The sequence below is a fragment of the Pristis pectinata genome, chromosome 14, assembly GCF_009764475.1.
Source record: "Pristis pectinata isolate sPriPec2 chromosome 14, sPriPec2.1.pri, whole genome shotgun sequence".
Classification (NCBI taxonomy): domain Eukaryota; kingdom Metazoa; phylum Chordata; class Chondrichthyes; order Rhinopristiformes; family Pristidae; genus Pristis; species Pristis pectinata.
The window spans coordinates 26,053,387-26,068,732 of NC_067418.1; the positions used below are offsets into that span (position 1 = coordinate 26,053,387).

Sequence of the window (15,346 nt, forward strand, 5' to 3'; positions counted from 1 at the left end):
TCATCTTTTCGATAGTTGAGAACCTACTTGATCAAAAAGAAAACACTTGTGGAAATACTTCTCGTTCCCGGGGCATATTTGACGCGCGTCTACAAACTGAACTTATGAAAAGAAGTATAAAACTACTTGTAACTTCACATGAACGCGATCGTTGCTCTACTTTAGCAACACTCTTTCAGACAGTCCTATGGCAAAGAGCCAAATCGACAAATTCTTCAGGTCAGCCGAACTTCTATTTGGAGGGAGGGAGGGCAGGGAGGCGAGAAAGTCCCACCTTCTCTCGTTTGTTACTGGACGGGTAGGAGTCAGTGATTTCGCAGCATGAAAGGGCAAACTTGCAGGACTCCCCTGGTGATTGGCCACGGAGCGCTGTCAATCAGAACGAGTGGCTAGGCTTCCGCTGGCGAGTTCGGTAGTGGCTGGGGGGAGGGAGGGAAAAGTTGTCCAGTGGGGACGGAGCTGGCGATAGGGTAGCGAGCGAAGGCGCTCTTGTGTGCGGCGGTACCTTGTAACTATGGGGCCCGAGTGAAGCGCTTTCACTTGTTCTTCCAACTACAAATGGAGACTCTGTTATTAACGTTGATCGCCTTCAGTCACTGTCTGATTGCAACAGGTAGGTGTGGGTTGTGTGTCTGTTGACCAACTGGGTGTTGTTATCTCTGATTTTACCAGGGGCTCTGCATTGTTGCTTCATTGCCTTTCTATTTGTAGTAAATGAAAGTTTTAGGGAAATCAACTGCTTCCAAGTGTTGTGTGGCAGCGCAAAAAAAGTCTTCAGACTGCTATCACTGTAAATCAATGTATTTTTTTCAAACAAAAAAGCGTGAAAGATCGTAATCCTTTTGATTACATATTCTCAGTTGGTTTTAAGTAGATTTTAATAACATTGTGGAACTTGGGCAGTAAATGTTAAACTGTGTTTTGATTAAATTGGAATAGGTTAGGTATGCAAAAAGCTTAAGTGAAAACATCAATTATTCTAAGGCCGCGGATACAGGCGTTTAAGACGTCGTGTCGGGTGTCACTTGGTCGTGTTCTGAAAAGTTCGTCAGAATGTATCTCGCGACTTGTGTAAAGTTGGCATTTGTAACGTATAATAGACCAAGCATTCGCAAAGGTAGTATTTGCCTGTGCGATTGTTGGCACTGTATTTGGCTTAGTATGATCACCTCATTTATTTAATGTGTATGTATGCCTATGTGAATGTATTTATAGTGCGATATTTCTGTTCTGGAAAATGACATCTGTACAATTTCAAAAAGCTGAGAGTTTCAAACTGTTAGCTAATCGGGTTAGTTAATGAATAATCTCCAGCAGACAGAAGCTAAAGATAAACGCACAGTTTTTCCACGAAATGTCGACCTTTTATGTAAGCATATGGTAGTGAACACGTTGAAACTAAAAACTGAAATTTTGGAATGTGAACGCTCAGGGGAAGTAAACAACTCTTAATAAAAATGTACCGGGAATGGGAGTTCATGTGCACGAAACTGTTAAAGAAATTTAAAATATTTACTTATTACTTGTGCTGACCTCCCACTTATCCAGGTTTGAAGCCAGTGTTTTATGGTTTTTTTGTAATATTAGGAAGTCTAGTGTAATCAATACTTTCTGTACTTTTTGTACCTCCAACGATTTTGTTCAATTTTAAAGGATGGGATTGATTAACTTGAAACACAAGGTGTTCTTTAAATTTATCATTCAGTGTATTGCAACTTTAAATACATTGGACTGGAAAATATCTAATTTTTAAAACAATTGTTCATCATTAAAATCTGAACATGTGTCAGTTTAACATTTACAATTAGAAAATATGGAAATCATAAATGATAGAAATGGTATTCCAAACTTTATTGGATATCTGTGCAGTGATATGCCAAATATTCTAAACTATTATATTAGGAATCCATAAATTTATTCATTTGTGAAGGATTTGGTCATGTGCTGAATACATATGTGTGATCCAGAGATTCAGATACTCTATTTGTAACTTAGCTCAGCTTTGGGAAAGCTCACCTCTGTATTAAAATATAAAACTAAATAATTGGTATGTTTCTGGTGAGCATTTTACTAGAAGAAACTTGTTATAGAATGTTCTTTGTCATAGTTTTGTAACATTGGGCTCTATTGCAGAATTGCCTCTTTTGTATATGAGAGGGTTTCAAAAACTGAGCATGTTAGCTATTTAAAATAATATTTCTCTTTTAAGCCACTATCCACACTTCAAAGATGGGTAGATGTATTTTGTTTTGGTTTAATTGTACTGAGTGGTCACGTAATAAAGAAGAGTTGAATTATCAAACTATGTATTAGTCAGTCATATGAGCCACGGAACAATGCAGATGTGTTAAAGAAAAATTCCCTCATTATGTAAAGACATTTTGGAGAATTAAAGAGGCCAAAATGACTTGGTGAATTTACTTAGCAAACTTATTCACTCCAGAAAGATCCCACGATTGTTTCTCCATTTTGTGTTGAGTAAGATAATCTCAGCTAGACAGTGATAATTGGATTGGTTTTGGGAAGGGAAAAGAAAGCTGGAATCAGCAGTGGTCAGCATGTAGTTACCAGACTGTTGTAAAAAAGCCATATGGTTCATTCATGTTCTTCGTGGACAGAAATTTGTTGCCCTTAATTGGTCTGGCAGATATGTGACCCTAAACCCATGAATGTAGTTGATTATTAACTGCCTTATGAAATAGTCTAGTTATATGAAAAACCACAACATTGGATCATAAGAATTAAACTGATGGACCACTTGACATGAACATGGGCACTGGATTCAGACACAACAGTGTTGCTCCTAGCCCAGCCAACCCATGTAAAAATCTTCTGTCTGAACATTTGGGGACAGGATCTAAATTGGGAGATCCATCCCACAGCAGGCTGATACTGTCATGCTCACAAAATTATACTTTTCAGCCAGTGCCCCACATTCCTACCTTTCAATCCATGGGTACATCCTGAATCATTGGGAGGTAGAAAATAATGATATGGAGTTGGGAAGAAGTGGCACTGGGAGTCATCAATGCTGATTCCAGACCCAGTGAGGCCCCATAGCATCAGGCTTAACATGTGCAAGAAACACTCCTGGTTACTGCCTGTCATCCTCACTCAACTGTTTAATCATTACTTGTCAATGTTGAACAAAATTTGGAAGAAGCACTGAAAGCAGCAAAGGCACAATGTATTGTTGGTGGGGATTTCATTGTTCACCACCAAGAATGGTTTGGTAACACCACTGAATTCTGAAGCATTTGGAAGAACAGAGCTGCCATGGTGGGTTACCAGTAGGTGATGAGTGAACCACATGAGAAGTAAACTAAACTGACCTCATCCTCACTTAGCTTCCTTCTGCAGATGATCTACCACAAGATAGGTAGGAAAGGGGACAATATCCTTCATGTTGTGTGGTATTACCATCGTGCATTATGGGATCCACTTGGAACAGATTTATCAGCTCATATCTGGGCATCCATGAAGCACCATACCATTAGCAGCAGGAGCAGAATTGTATTCTTTCACAATTTGTAACCTTATGTATGTTTATCGCAGTGCCACCACTATTGTGCCAGGGAACCAATCACTGTTTACTGGAGAATTTAGAAGGATATGCCAGGAGCAGCAACAGGTGTATCTAAGAATGAAATGCCAAATGGGCAAAGCAACAACATAAGACCATATGTGCGATAAACAGCATGTAATTGACAGAACTTAGTAAATCCACAACCAGCAGGCCAGATCAAAGATCTCGTTATGCCATACCTAATTCCGAATGATTACTGGCAATTATGTAGCTAACAGGAGGAGGTGGCTCCATTCACAAAAAGTGTGGAGCCCAACAAGAGACTGCAAAGATGAGGCTGAAGTATTTGCAGTCATCTTCAGTCAGAAGTCTGAATGGATAATTGATCTTGGCCACATCAAGCAAACTAGTCTTCAACCAATTCAATTCACTCCAGATAAGGTCAGGAAAAAGCTGGGGCAATGCTACACAACAAAAGCTTTTGGGACAAAACTTCAGTATCAACTGTATTTCCATCCAAGCTGCTTCAGTACAACTGCAACACTAGCATCAACTCACCAAGTGGAAAATTTCCCAGCTATATCCTGTTCACAAAAAAAAGATAAATCCACTCTGGCAAATTACCACCCCTTAATTTGCTCTTGGTCATCTGCTCACCAATGCTCAATTTAGGGTTCGCAAGGAGCACTCTACTTCAGGCTCCTTACAGATTTGGTCCAAAAATGGACAAAACAGTTGATCTTCAGAGAAACATTAGGGGGATGAACTTATCATTTGACAGAAATTGACATCAAGGAGCTCCGGTAGAAGTAAAGTTTATGGAAGTCGGAGAAAATCTTTCTACTTGCTGGAAAATTATACCAATGGAAGATGGTGGTGGTGTTAGAAGTCAGTCATCTCCACTCCAAGTCACCACTCCAGATAGTCTCTAGGGCCAGCCATCCATTTCATCGTTGACTTCATGTAAGAAATTCAGATGAGGAAATGTTTGCTAATCATTCCACAACATTCAATTCCATTTGCAATTCTGCAGAAAATGGTACAGCTTTTGTCTGTAAGCAGTAAAACCTAGCTAGCGTTCAAGCAAGGACTGATAAACAGCAAATAATATTCACACCAAATAAAAGCTATTTCTGCTAAGAGAGAATCAAATCACCTACCGTTGGCAAAGACAATGCCACTGAAAGTTAAATATCCTAGTGGTCAACAGTAACCAATAGCTTAACTGGACAAGTATTGTGGCTTCCAGAGAAAGTCAAAGGCTACTTTACTTTTGTGTGGCTTGCTTTGTCTCCTCAAAGCCTTTACATCATCTCAATGCACAAGTCAGGAGTGTGATGGAGTATTTTGCATTTGCGTGGATGAGTGCATCTGCAACACTGAAGAAGTTCAACACCATCCAGCATAAAGCAGCCCAATTGAATGGCAATCTATACATCACCCTTCCACTCCTTACTCCTACCCTACTCCTTCCACCACTTACATACTGGCTGTGTTGTGTGCAATCTACAAAATGCACTGCAGTTACTTTCAAAATTAAATGTTAGCCAACACTCATAAAATTGTGATTGATATTCAGTGACCTTTGCTGGAATAACACATAAATGGACTTGGATGAAGATACACGGACTAATACAAAAACATTAGATGATATGCTGAGGTTACAAAAGTCTAGTCCAGTCCAGTCTGCAACATTGGCCAGGGAGGAAGATAGTAACAGAGGCTAGTAAAAGGAGTTTGTGATGGGAGAGGGCTGAGTACAAAGACAATGCATCTTCAGTCCTCCTGTCCTTCAGTCTGAGAAGATTTCACTTCATCAAGGACTGAATGGTAAGCAGTTCACAATACAAAGAGTCAGAGGCAGAGGGGTTGACAGAAGTAGTGTTGAAGTCAAGCTTAGTGTCATTGGTATAAATATGGAATTTGCATTTTGGGGCTGCTTGAGGGCAGCCTGAAATGAATGATGGTAGTTGGGATCACCAGAGGTAATGGTAAAGGATAAGAAGAAAAGCTACAGTAGGAAATTCTCAGACCATACTACATAAATACAAAAGGAACCATATGAAAGTACACTCAATTAGTCAGACAAGACAAAGGCCACCATTGGGGAATGTGAAACAAGAGTGTTGAGAAAGATTGGTAGAAATTAGGAAGACAACAGCATGTTCAAGGACATTTGGAGAGAATCATACTACTTTTGCAGTTCATATGCAATGATTAGTCTAACAAGAGGATCTAACTATCCACCTTTATATTCAATGGCATGACCATTGCTGAAACCCCTCTTCTCCATCTTCAATATCCTGGAGACTAGCATTGAACAGAAACTGAACTAGACCAACCACATAAATACTGCAGCTGCAAGAGTTGGTCTGAGCCAGGGGTGTCCTGCAACGACCGTCTCACCTCCTGACACTCCAATGTCTTTTCATCATCTGCAAGGCATGTCAGATATGTGATGGAATATTCTACAGTTGCCTGAATGTGTGCAGTTCCCTCAATTCTCAGAAAGCTCAGCACCATTCAGGAAAATGGAGCATGTTTGATTGGCACTGCATTCACTGCCATTGATTTCATCCATTACCAGCACACTATGGCTATACCATCTACAAAATGCAGTACAGCTATTAGCCCTGGCTACTTCAACAACATTTCCCAGCCCACAATCTCTACCACTAAGAAGGACAAGGGCAGCAGATACATGCTTCCCTGTAAGTTTCCCTCCAAGCTACACACCATCCTGATTTGGAAATATCTTGCCAGCCCTTCATTGAATGTGGGTCTAAGTCCTGGAGCTCCTATACAGTAGCACTGTGGAATATTTTGACGAGAAGGCCTGCAGCAGTTCAAGGACAATTGGGAGTGGACTGTAAATACTTGCCTTGCTGGTGATGCCCAGAACCTGAAAATGAATTTTAAAAAATAGAAACTTTGGAGGCAGGATACTAAATTGCAGAGACAGTAAGTTGAGGGACTGATTTTTGAGAAGGGTGTGCTAATAGAAACATAGAAAAAACCTACAGCACAATTCAGGCCCTTCGGCCCACAAAGCTGTGCCGAACATGTCCCTACCCTAGAAATTACTAGGCTTACCCATAGCCCTCTATTTTTCTCATCTCCATGTACCTATCTAACAGTCTCTTAAAAGACCCTATCGTATCCGCCTCCACCACCGTTGCCGGCAGCCCATTCCACACACCACTCTGAGTAAAAAAACTTACCCCTGACATCTCCTCTATATCTGCTCCCCAGCACCTTAAATCTATGTCCTCTTGTGGCCACCATTTCAGCCCTGGGGAAAAGCCTCTGACTATCCACCCGATCAATGCCTCTCATCATCTTATATACCTCTATCAGGTCCCCCCTCATCCTCCATCGCTCCAAGGAGAAAAGGCCGAGTTCCCTCAACCTGCTTTCATAAGGCATGCTCTGCATTCCAGGCAGCATCCTTGTAAATCTCCTCTGCACCCTTTCTATGGCTTCCACATCCTTCCTGTAGTGAGGTGACCAGAACTCAGCACAGTACTCCAAGTGGGGTCTGACCAGGGTCCTATATAATGGATATTTTGACAGAGAAGAGGTGGTATCCCAAGGAAGGAAAGAATAGAAGCCAGGAGAGGAAGTTGTATAGTCATCAGTTTACTGAGGATAGAATTAAGAGAACACATTGAAATGATGGGTTTCATGGACCAAGAAAGTATATTAGGGAATTGGGAAAGAAAGTAGAAAAGATGCAAATTCTAGTCAAGGGCAGGGGTAACATTAGGAGAAGCTTTGACTTGGTGGGCAAGAGGAAAAGAGGAAGCAATTGAACAGATGGTCTCCATCTTAATGACAAAGAAGACCATGAGCTCCTCCTGTGTGGAGCAAAATGTTCTATTGAGGTGTGCCCTGGTTCTCTCACATCTCTTTCTTGTTATGCATGACACATGAAGTGTTACTTGGGACCTTTGCTTCCAGTGAAAAGCTCTCTGCTTTTCCCCTTTTAACAAATGAACTAATTGTCGTAGCATGTATTATGAAGTTTCATTATTTTAAAATGTAAGTTAGATGTGACTTTATAGTTTCTATATTGTTCATTTTAAAGAAAATATATTAAAGATTTAAATTCTGGTTTATTAAGATGTATTACAACAAATACTACTTTTAATATGTTAAAAGTGTTACATAATCAATATGTTTCACAGGAGTTGTAACAACCAAGTTTTAGCACCAGATCAAATAAGTTATTGGTCCAGATGACCAAAAGCTTTGTCCAGAAGGTTGAATTTGTGTAATTTCAGGACCCTGATACTTTTTATGACTTGGCAGCGCCAAAAATGTATACAGATGAAGATTTTTTTTCTGTTTATGATACTTGGAAAATTATAGGCCCCTTCCACTTCAAATTATTTTGCACAGCAGCTGCTTTGAACATTGTGCATCTGTTGGAGTCTGTTCAAAAGGTGCATGATTGATTTATGTTGCTTCTGAAATTTAAATTAACAACCTGAAAAGAAAAAAAGGAATGCCGTTTCTTTCAATTTTTTGGCCACCTCAGATTGTAGCTTCTGTCAGAAGCTTTTCTGACTTGTTCCTGTAATCAAGTTAAACAGATCTGCTGTTATTTCCCTTGTAACCAGAATTACTTTTTGAAAGTTAGCGATAATAGTTTACCCAGCTGCACTTGACTTCAGAGCTGATTTATTTGCAGAGGCAGAAGTTTTGAACTACGTATGCTGAATATGACTTGTATCTACTACAATGGAGAAGTTTAATGTTCTTTATAACATGTAATTATTGTCACAAAAAGATTTCTGTAACATGCTTATGGTGTCGTAATGTGCTTAGCTGTATGATGTTTCTAACTGAATTTGATAATCACTTAATCATTTCACATCTGTCCTGTTAAAACTTCCGTAATTGCATTTTGTAGCAGAGGCATAACTGGATGATTTGAATTGCTATGCAAGTGTTGTCATTGAGCATCTATAATACATCATTTTGTAATATGATAGAGAAAATTACACCAGATAGAATTTCATGTACCTTGCATTTAATTACTTTTTAAAAGCACTTGTGACTGTGTAACCAGTAGTGCTTCACTTTGCAGATTTGTATCGCTCAAAAAGCTCTTCAGACATACCCATGTTCGAAAATTTATGCCTGTGTTCTGTAAAAAGACAAAGTTGCATGTAAGCAGAATGCAAAAAGATTAATGCTGTCTCATGACCACATCTCATCCTGGAGCAGATTTTGCAGAAGAAGGACATCTAATAGCATCCGCTATTAAACCAGTCAAGTCATAACATACTTGTTCACAAAGGTGCTGACCACTCAAGCTAATAATGGTGGGGTGTGGGGGAAAGGGGGGTGGTGATTGTGGAGTGAATGAAGCATGCTGCACCACAATGTATGACGGAACCAACAACATATCTCCAGCAACTGTGAAATAAGAAGATGAAGGACTAAAAAGTCAGTTCAGGTACAGCAGGAGAAAGAGATTGGTTCAAGGACAGAACAGAATTACGAAGTAAAACCAAATAAAAAAACAGCATTTCAAAGTTTCACTGTGAAATTCAAAACCTGATAGATTGAGACTCCACACTTTTATTTGGTTTCAAAGAGATGACCTTGGGAGAAATTAACATCTATCATGTTTTTATGGTAAATTCTAGCTCGCTATATGGGGCTATCAGATAAGCTGCACGTCAGCCATTAATGGTTAGTTGCTTAACTAATAGTTTAATGGTTAGAACAAGAATGTATGAGTTTACAGTTTTTTTTATTTACGATTTTAGTTTAAATGGACTGTAACACTTTGATATACAACATAAGCCAAGTTGACTCCAAATAAACAAATGAGCAAACGATGAAGAATGTGAGCAATCCTAAAACTGATATCAGCATTCTTGGCTTTGCTGTATTATTAAAGTGTTACTTTGATAAATGAAAAACAGTAAATTTGGAAATTAAAAATAAAATTGAAAATGATACATTTTTTTCTGAGAGTTATTCTGTAAGCCTCACTTTTTACAATGCAAGCTTTAATAATAACAATGGTCTGTAAAGCTGAAGCCATCACATCAAGCAACAGATTGTAGGGTTTTAATTAGGTGTCATTACGAAGTATTTATAGCATAATAACAGGCCATTTGGTATTTCTGCCTAATCCCTCTTCATTTAACCCCAAGTATCCTTTTCTTCCTTGCACATTTATCTAGCTTCTCCTTCAATTCTTACATTGTTGTTATTCTCCCACCTATTACCTATGGTAGTAAGTTCCATATTTAACCATTTACATTTATATTTTCCATTGGATTTATAAATGACTATTAAAGACCCATGGTTTTTGTCTCATCTACACAGAAGTGGAATTGCAAACACTACACATGCCCTATGATATTCTTTAATAATATCAGAGATATCCAAATTCATTCCTTAGCCTTTGTTTTACCAAAGTTAAACCTTTAATGTAACTTCTCAGTTTTGGTATCATTTGAGTAACTTTTTTTCATCTTCAATCTTTTTTTATAAAATGGAGGTTGAAACTGTTTGGTTAGACCACATATGGGAGTGGTGTAATGTTCTGTATGGTTTAACATAATGTCTGATTTAAAATTCTCTTCCTCCGAAAATGAACCCATGTTCTATTTTGTTTACTGGCCTTATTGATTGTTAGAAGTAATGCTGCAAGTTAATAAGAGATAATAGATTACATGGAAATAAGTAGGGGAATGGGACTGATGGGATTGCACCGAGAGCCAGCAGTTATGTGAAGGGATGAATATCAGAAGAAAATATATTAAGAATCATATCTTCCTATGACTTTAAGGAGCAAATGTGACTAGTTTTAGACCAGGATAAAATTTTCATGTAAAAATCAAATGCAGGAATCTGAAACGGGTAAATACTGAGAGAATAGGTGAAATACCAGAGCAAGTCTGACTTGTGGAGCTGTTTCTTTAATCATAGAGCAGTACAGCACAATACAGGCCCTTCAGCCCACAATGTTGTGCCGACCTTTAAACCTCGCCTAAGACTATCTAACCCCTTCCTCCCACATATCCCTCTATTTTAAATTCCTCCATATGCTTATCTAGCAAGCTCTTGAATTTGGCCAATGTACCTGCCTCCACCACCACCCCAGGCAGTGCATTCCATGCCCCAACCACTCTCTGGGTAAAAAACCTTCCTCTGATATCTCCCTTGCACTTCCCACCCATTACTTTAAAGCCATGCCCTCTTGTATTGAGCTTTGGTGCCCTGGGAAAGAGGCGCTGGAAGGAGGTAATGAATATTGATAAAGAAAAAAAATGTTAGAACCTCAAATTACATGCTTTGGTTAAAATTTATTGAACAATACAGATACTTTGGCATCATCTTTACTGTAGGCATGCAAGTGCAGAGCTTCACCAGTTGTTGCTTGGATTGGAGGACTTCAGCTATGGGGAGAGATTGTATAGGCTGGATTTGTTTTCGCTGGAGCAAAGGAGGCTGAGGGGTGACCTGATAGAGATGTATGAAATTACAGGAGGCATAGATAGGATAGATAGTTAGAATCTATTTTCCCTGGTAAGGATATTAAAAACAAGAGGGCAGAGGTTTAAGGTGAGAAGGGGATTTGAGGGGAAAGTTATTTTTATACAGAGTGTGGTTGATATCTGGAACTCACTGCCAGAGGAGGTGGTGGACTCAGATATAATCTGTTTAAGAGGCATTAAGATACTTAAATAGGCAAGGCATTAGAAGGATATGGATCTAGTCTGGGCAAATGGGATCAGTGTAAATGGGCATAAAGGTCAGCATGGATCTAGTGAGTTCAGAGGTTTGTTTCTGTGCTGTACAACTCTGACTGCAAGGTACATACAATGTGGGATATGCTCTGATGAGGAATAAAGAGTGTGGTTATATAATTATTACATGTATTTTAAATTGGGAAAAAATGGATTGAAATCGTTTGGATGTGATACTTGAGTGGGTGGCAATCAAGTTAGTGATCCTATCTTAAGGCAGAATTGGGAAAAAAAGTGCCATATCTGTTATCGTTCCGATTCGATTAGCAGAGCACAAGTTGTGAGTTGGCAGCAGGGTTGAGGTTGTTGCCCACATGGAAACATAGCCAGTCAATTACAACCTGATTCTGATTTCTGTTTATCTTCTTTCTGAGTTTTGTTGGTGGAACATTCACATCTGTTAAGTTTAGGGTCTTCAGTTGGAGGAAAACTAATGGGAACATAGGAGCTTTATATGTATTCCTTCATTATTGAAGGAATTCCTCTAAGTCTTGGAATTCCCTTCCCAACAGCATTGCCCTGATCTTCACTAGAATGAATGTGGTGGTTCAACATTAATGGCTCCCACCACCTTCTCAAGGACGACAAGTGCAGACCTAGACAGTAAGACCCACATTCCCCCCCAAAAAAACTAAAAATAGGCACCATCAGACTTTTTTTATTGTGCTGTTACTACCTGAACGGTGTCCCAGACACCTGTTAAAATGGAACTTTCTACCACGCAATAATTTTACATTGAGTTTGTCAACATTTTGGAAGGTCACAAGGAACCCATATATGCAGACACAAGAGATTGTAGATGCTGGAATCTGGAACAGAAAAAAACAAGCTGCTGGAGAAACTCAGTGGGTTGAGCAGTATCTGTTGGGGAGAAAGGAATTGTGAATGTTTTGGGTCAAGACCTTGCAAAATTTGGTTGTATGAGATTTGTGCATTTATAATATTAGGGCAAAAAGGATTAGAGAGTATTAGTGAAACTTGGATTGTTTTCTCTGGAGAATCAGAGGCTGAGGGACTACCTGATAAAAGTATATAAAATTATGAGAGACATAGGTAAGGTGGATAGAGTCTTTTCCTAGGGTGGAAATGCCAAATACTAGATGGCACAGACCTTGTGGGCCGAATGGCCTATTCCTATGCTGTACTGTTCTAAGTTTCTTCTCCAAAAGATCAGAAAGCTTGGATCCTATTGGGTTGGAGGTAACAATAGGTTGTTAATTAGGTTTCCTGTTTTTGTGCTGCTTGGAGATCATTTATTTAGAATGTGCTTTAATGCTCTACCCTCATGTTAAAAGGTTAATTGATGAGACAGCCCACTTTGAGCCCACCACATTCACAGCACATATGAGACCAAACATTTTGTATTTCATGAATGTTTTCTTATAGGGTGAATAAAGGAGAGTTGTTAATTTTGTCAATCCCACAGTGTGCTTTGAATCATACTGTTCTTTCAGTTAAAGCTGAAAATTATTTGCTGGAAGTGGGTAATTATGGTTGAGTGTGTATCCTTTAATCCACCCTATTTTCATAGTTTTTTTATATATAAATTTCTAGACTTAAAAATTTTGTCAATTGAAAACATTTCCACATCGGGAGGGAATAAATAATTAATAAACCATTAATCTGGGTTTTGTACAGAATCGCATTCTTTTTGCTGTGGTTTCCTTTAGCCTGACAGAGGAAAAGAAAGATACAGTGCAAGGAAGCATTGAGTTTAGTGGATGGAGCCACATTCACAAATTGTTCTTTTAACATCCCTCGGGTGAGAATGGTTTAGGTAAGGAGATGAAACTTGGTTCAGTCTCATTAGTTTGTACATTGCAATGGCCAGAAGTTGCTAGAAAAATAATAACTAGTTCAAGCTGCCTGCTGTTATTGCTTTAAAGTGACAATGAACTACATTTGAGGAAGGGATATACTGTGAGTTGTAAAATGCCACAAGTAGTTGGACAATTTGTGCCTCACCATTGGTGTCAGGAAATGGCAATATTTTTGTTGCAAATATGTATGAACCTCCACAGATATTTATGATTGGTTTTTCATGGTGTAAGGACAATAAATGCTGAGATGTATGCTTCTAACATGAAACTTAACCTTGGTGGTGCAGAAGGGGGACAGTTGAAACTGCCTTTGTTAGGAGATTGTTAACATTAAGTTAGTGCACAATATCACAAATGCCCCATTGACCTCGCCTCCCAATTAGCAAAAATAACACAATCTGAATTGTAAGAAGAAAAGGGCAGCTGTCAAGTGGGTGATTCTTGGCCAATGTTCATGCAATTACTGTATCAGCAGTACAGTAAGGTATATGTTAGTCTTGCAAAACCATTTGAGTAAGTATGTGTTGATTTGATGACACCCTGAATGTAAAGAAAGCATGCACTGATTGTATTATATTTTTCCTGTATATGGTTTGTTGAATAAAAATTATTTTTGAAATTAAAAAAGTGCAGGTCCCAATGGATCCCATTTAATAAGATGGGAGGAAAAATAAACAGAACGGCTATTTGTTACTGTGCCATGCACCAACCAATGAGAGCTGCCAGGGTGCCATTTTTTTGATCTGAACAATGCCATTTTAAAATGTTAATAACCTCAAGATGTTAATGGAAGGGGACCTAGTGGAAATGCTGTGGAAAGTCAAGGGGAGTTAGTTTGACAGTCTCTTGTTGGAAATTGTCATCTTGCAGTTGTGTGGTACAAATGTTGTTTCTTGCACTACCACACATGCAAGAAATGCTGCAATTGGGCAAGTACCATGTCTGCAGTACAGTGAAGAAATAAAGTTAAGACTTCAAAACCTGCTGAGTAAAAGATGTTGGGCTATTAAATAACGGGTGGAAGAAATTACATTAGAGTGGGCTCCCCTGCTTCACAATCTGAGGAGTAGCAGATGGAATTAAACATTGAAAATTGATGCAATCTTTAATGGACATTCCAGTTTGTGAATGAGGGAATGTCATTACTTATAGTTTTCCTCCCCCAAACACAAGTCCTTTGTGAATTGTAATAGCTCTATGGCCAATTTGGTTAATGCAAATATGGCTCGTGATTGAAACTGAGACCACCTTGGTGCACATGACACACATGCTTGCTGATTAAAATTTATTGCAAGCATTAAATAGTTTTGATTCTATTCCATACAATTTTTAACAAGTTTTGTTTGCTTGACACTTAATCAATTTTATTAATATATGGTCTGAATAGTAAATATTTATTGTTCCCTTGCACAGTGAAAGATAACAGTGCAAAAATGCATTTTATGGATAAACTAATACTACACTGACACCTAAACCACTATATCTTTAAATATTTGAGTATTTGTACTGAATGAATGTGTATAAGAATCCATGGGAATATTTGCCCAGAAATTGGATTTTCCCTCTTTTGGTGTGCTAAAAGCACTGTCACCCAGTTAAGTCTCCCAAAAATAAACTGAAATTGGGCAAAAATATGTTAAAAACAGTGATTAAGGGGTATTACATACAGAATCATGTTAGCAGGCACGGTAGTGTAGCAGTTAGCATAACGGGTTCAATTCCGGCCATTGTGTGTAAGGTGTTTGTACGTTCTCCCTGTGTCTGTGTGGGTTTCCTCCAGGTGCTCTGGTTTCCTCCCACATTCCAAAGACGTACGGGTTAGAAAGTTGTGGGCATGCTCTGTTGGTGCCGGAAGCGTGGCGACACTTGTGGGCTGCCACCAGAACACTACGCAAAAGGTGTATTTCGCTGTGTGTTTCGATGTACATGTGATTAATAAAGATATCTTATAAAAAAAAGGGATCCATGGGATCTGCACTTTTTTAATTTCAAAAATAAATTTTATTTAACAAACTATGTACAGGCAAAATATAATACAATCAGTATGTGCTTTCTTTACATTCAGCGTGTCATTAAAACAATACATTCAATTTACAAATCATAAATATCATTCATGTGGCCTCTTTGAACTATACACCCATAAAGTGTTTGAGAGGGTTTTGAACAGGACACAGCCCCACTGGACTGGAGATAGCAGGATCTTAGATTGCAGTTCTTCTGCACAA

At 38.7% G+C, this 15,346-nt stretch overlaps 1 protein-coding gene across 2 annotated transcripts in view; it reads left to right on the forward strand.

Moving 5' to 3' along the window:
• Positions 1 to 378: 378 nt before the first annotated feature.
• Positions 379 to 15,346, forward strand: part of lrp5 (low density lipoprotein receptor-related protein 5) — a 180,160-nt gene continuing 165,192 nt past the window's right edge. Inside the window, exon 1 of one of the 2 annotated variants that reach the window (XM_052029526.1) lies at positions 379 to 613. In XM_052029526.1, the coding sequence (XP_051885486.1) occupies positions 559 to 613 (55 nt within the window). In that variant the 5' untranslated portion in view covers positions 379 to 558. The remainder of the gene's footprint in view (positions 614 to 15,346) is intronic. The other variant, XM_052029527.1, reaches the window with a different exon arrangement.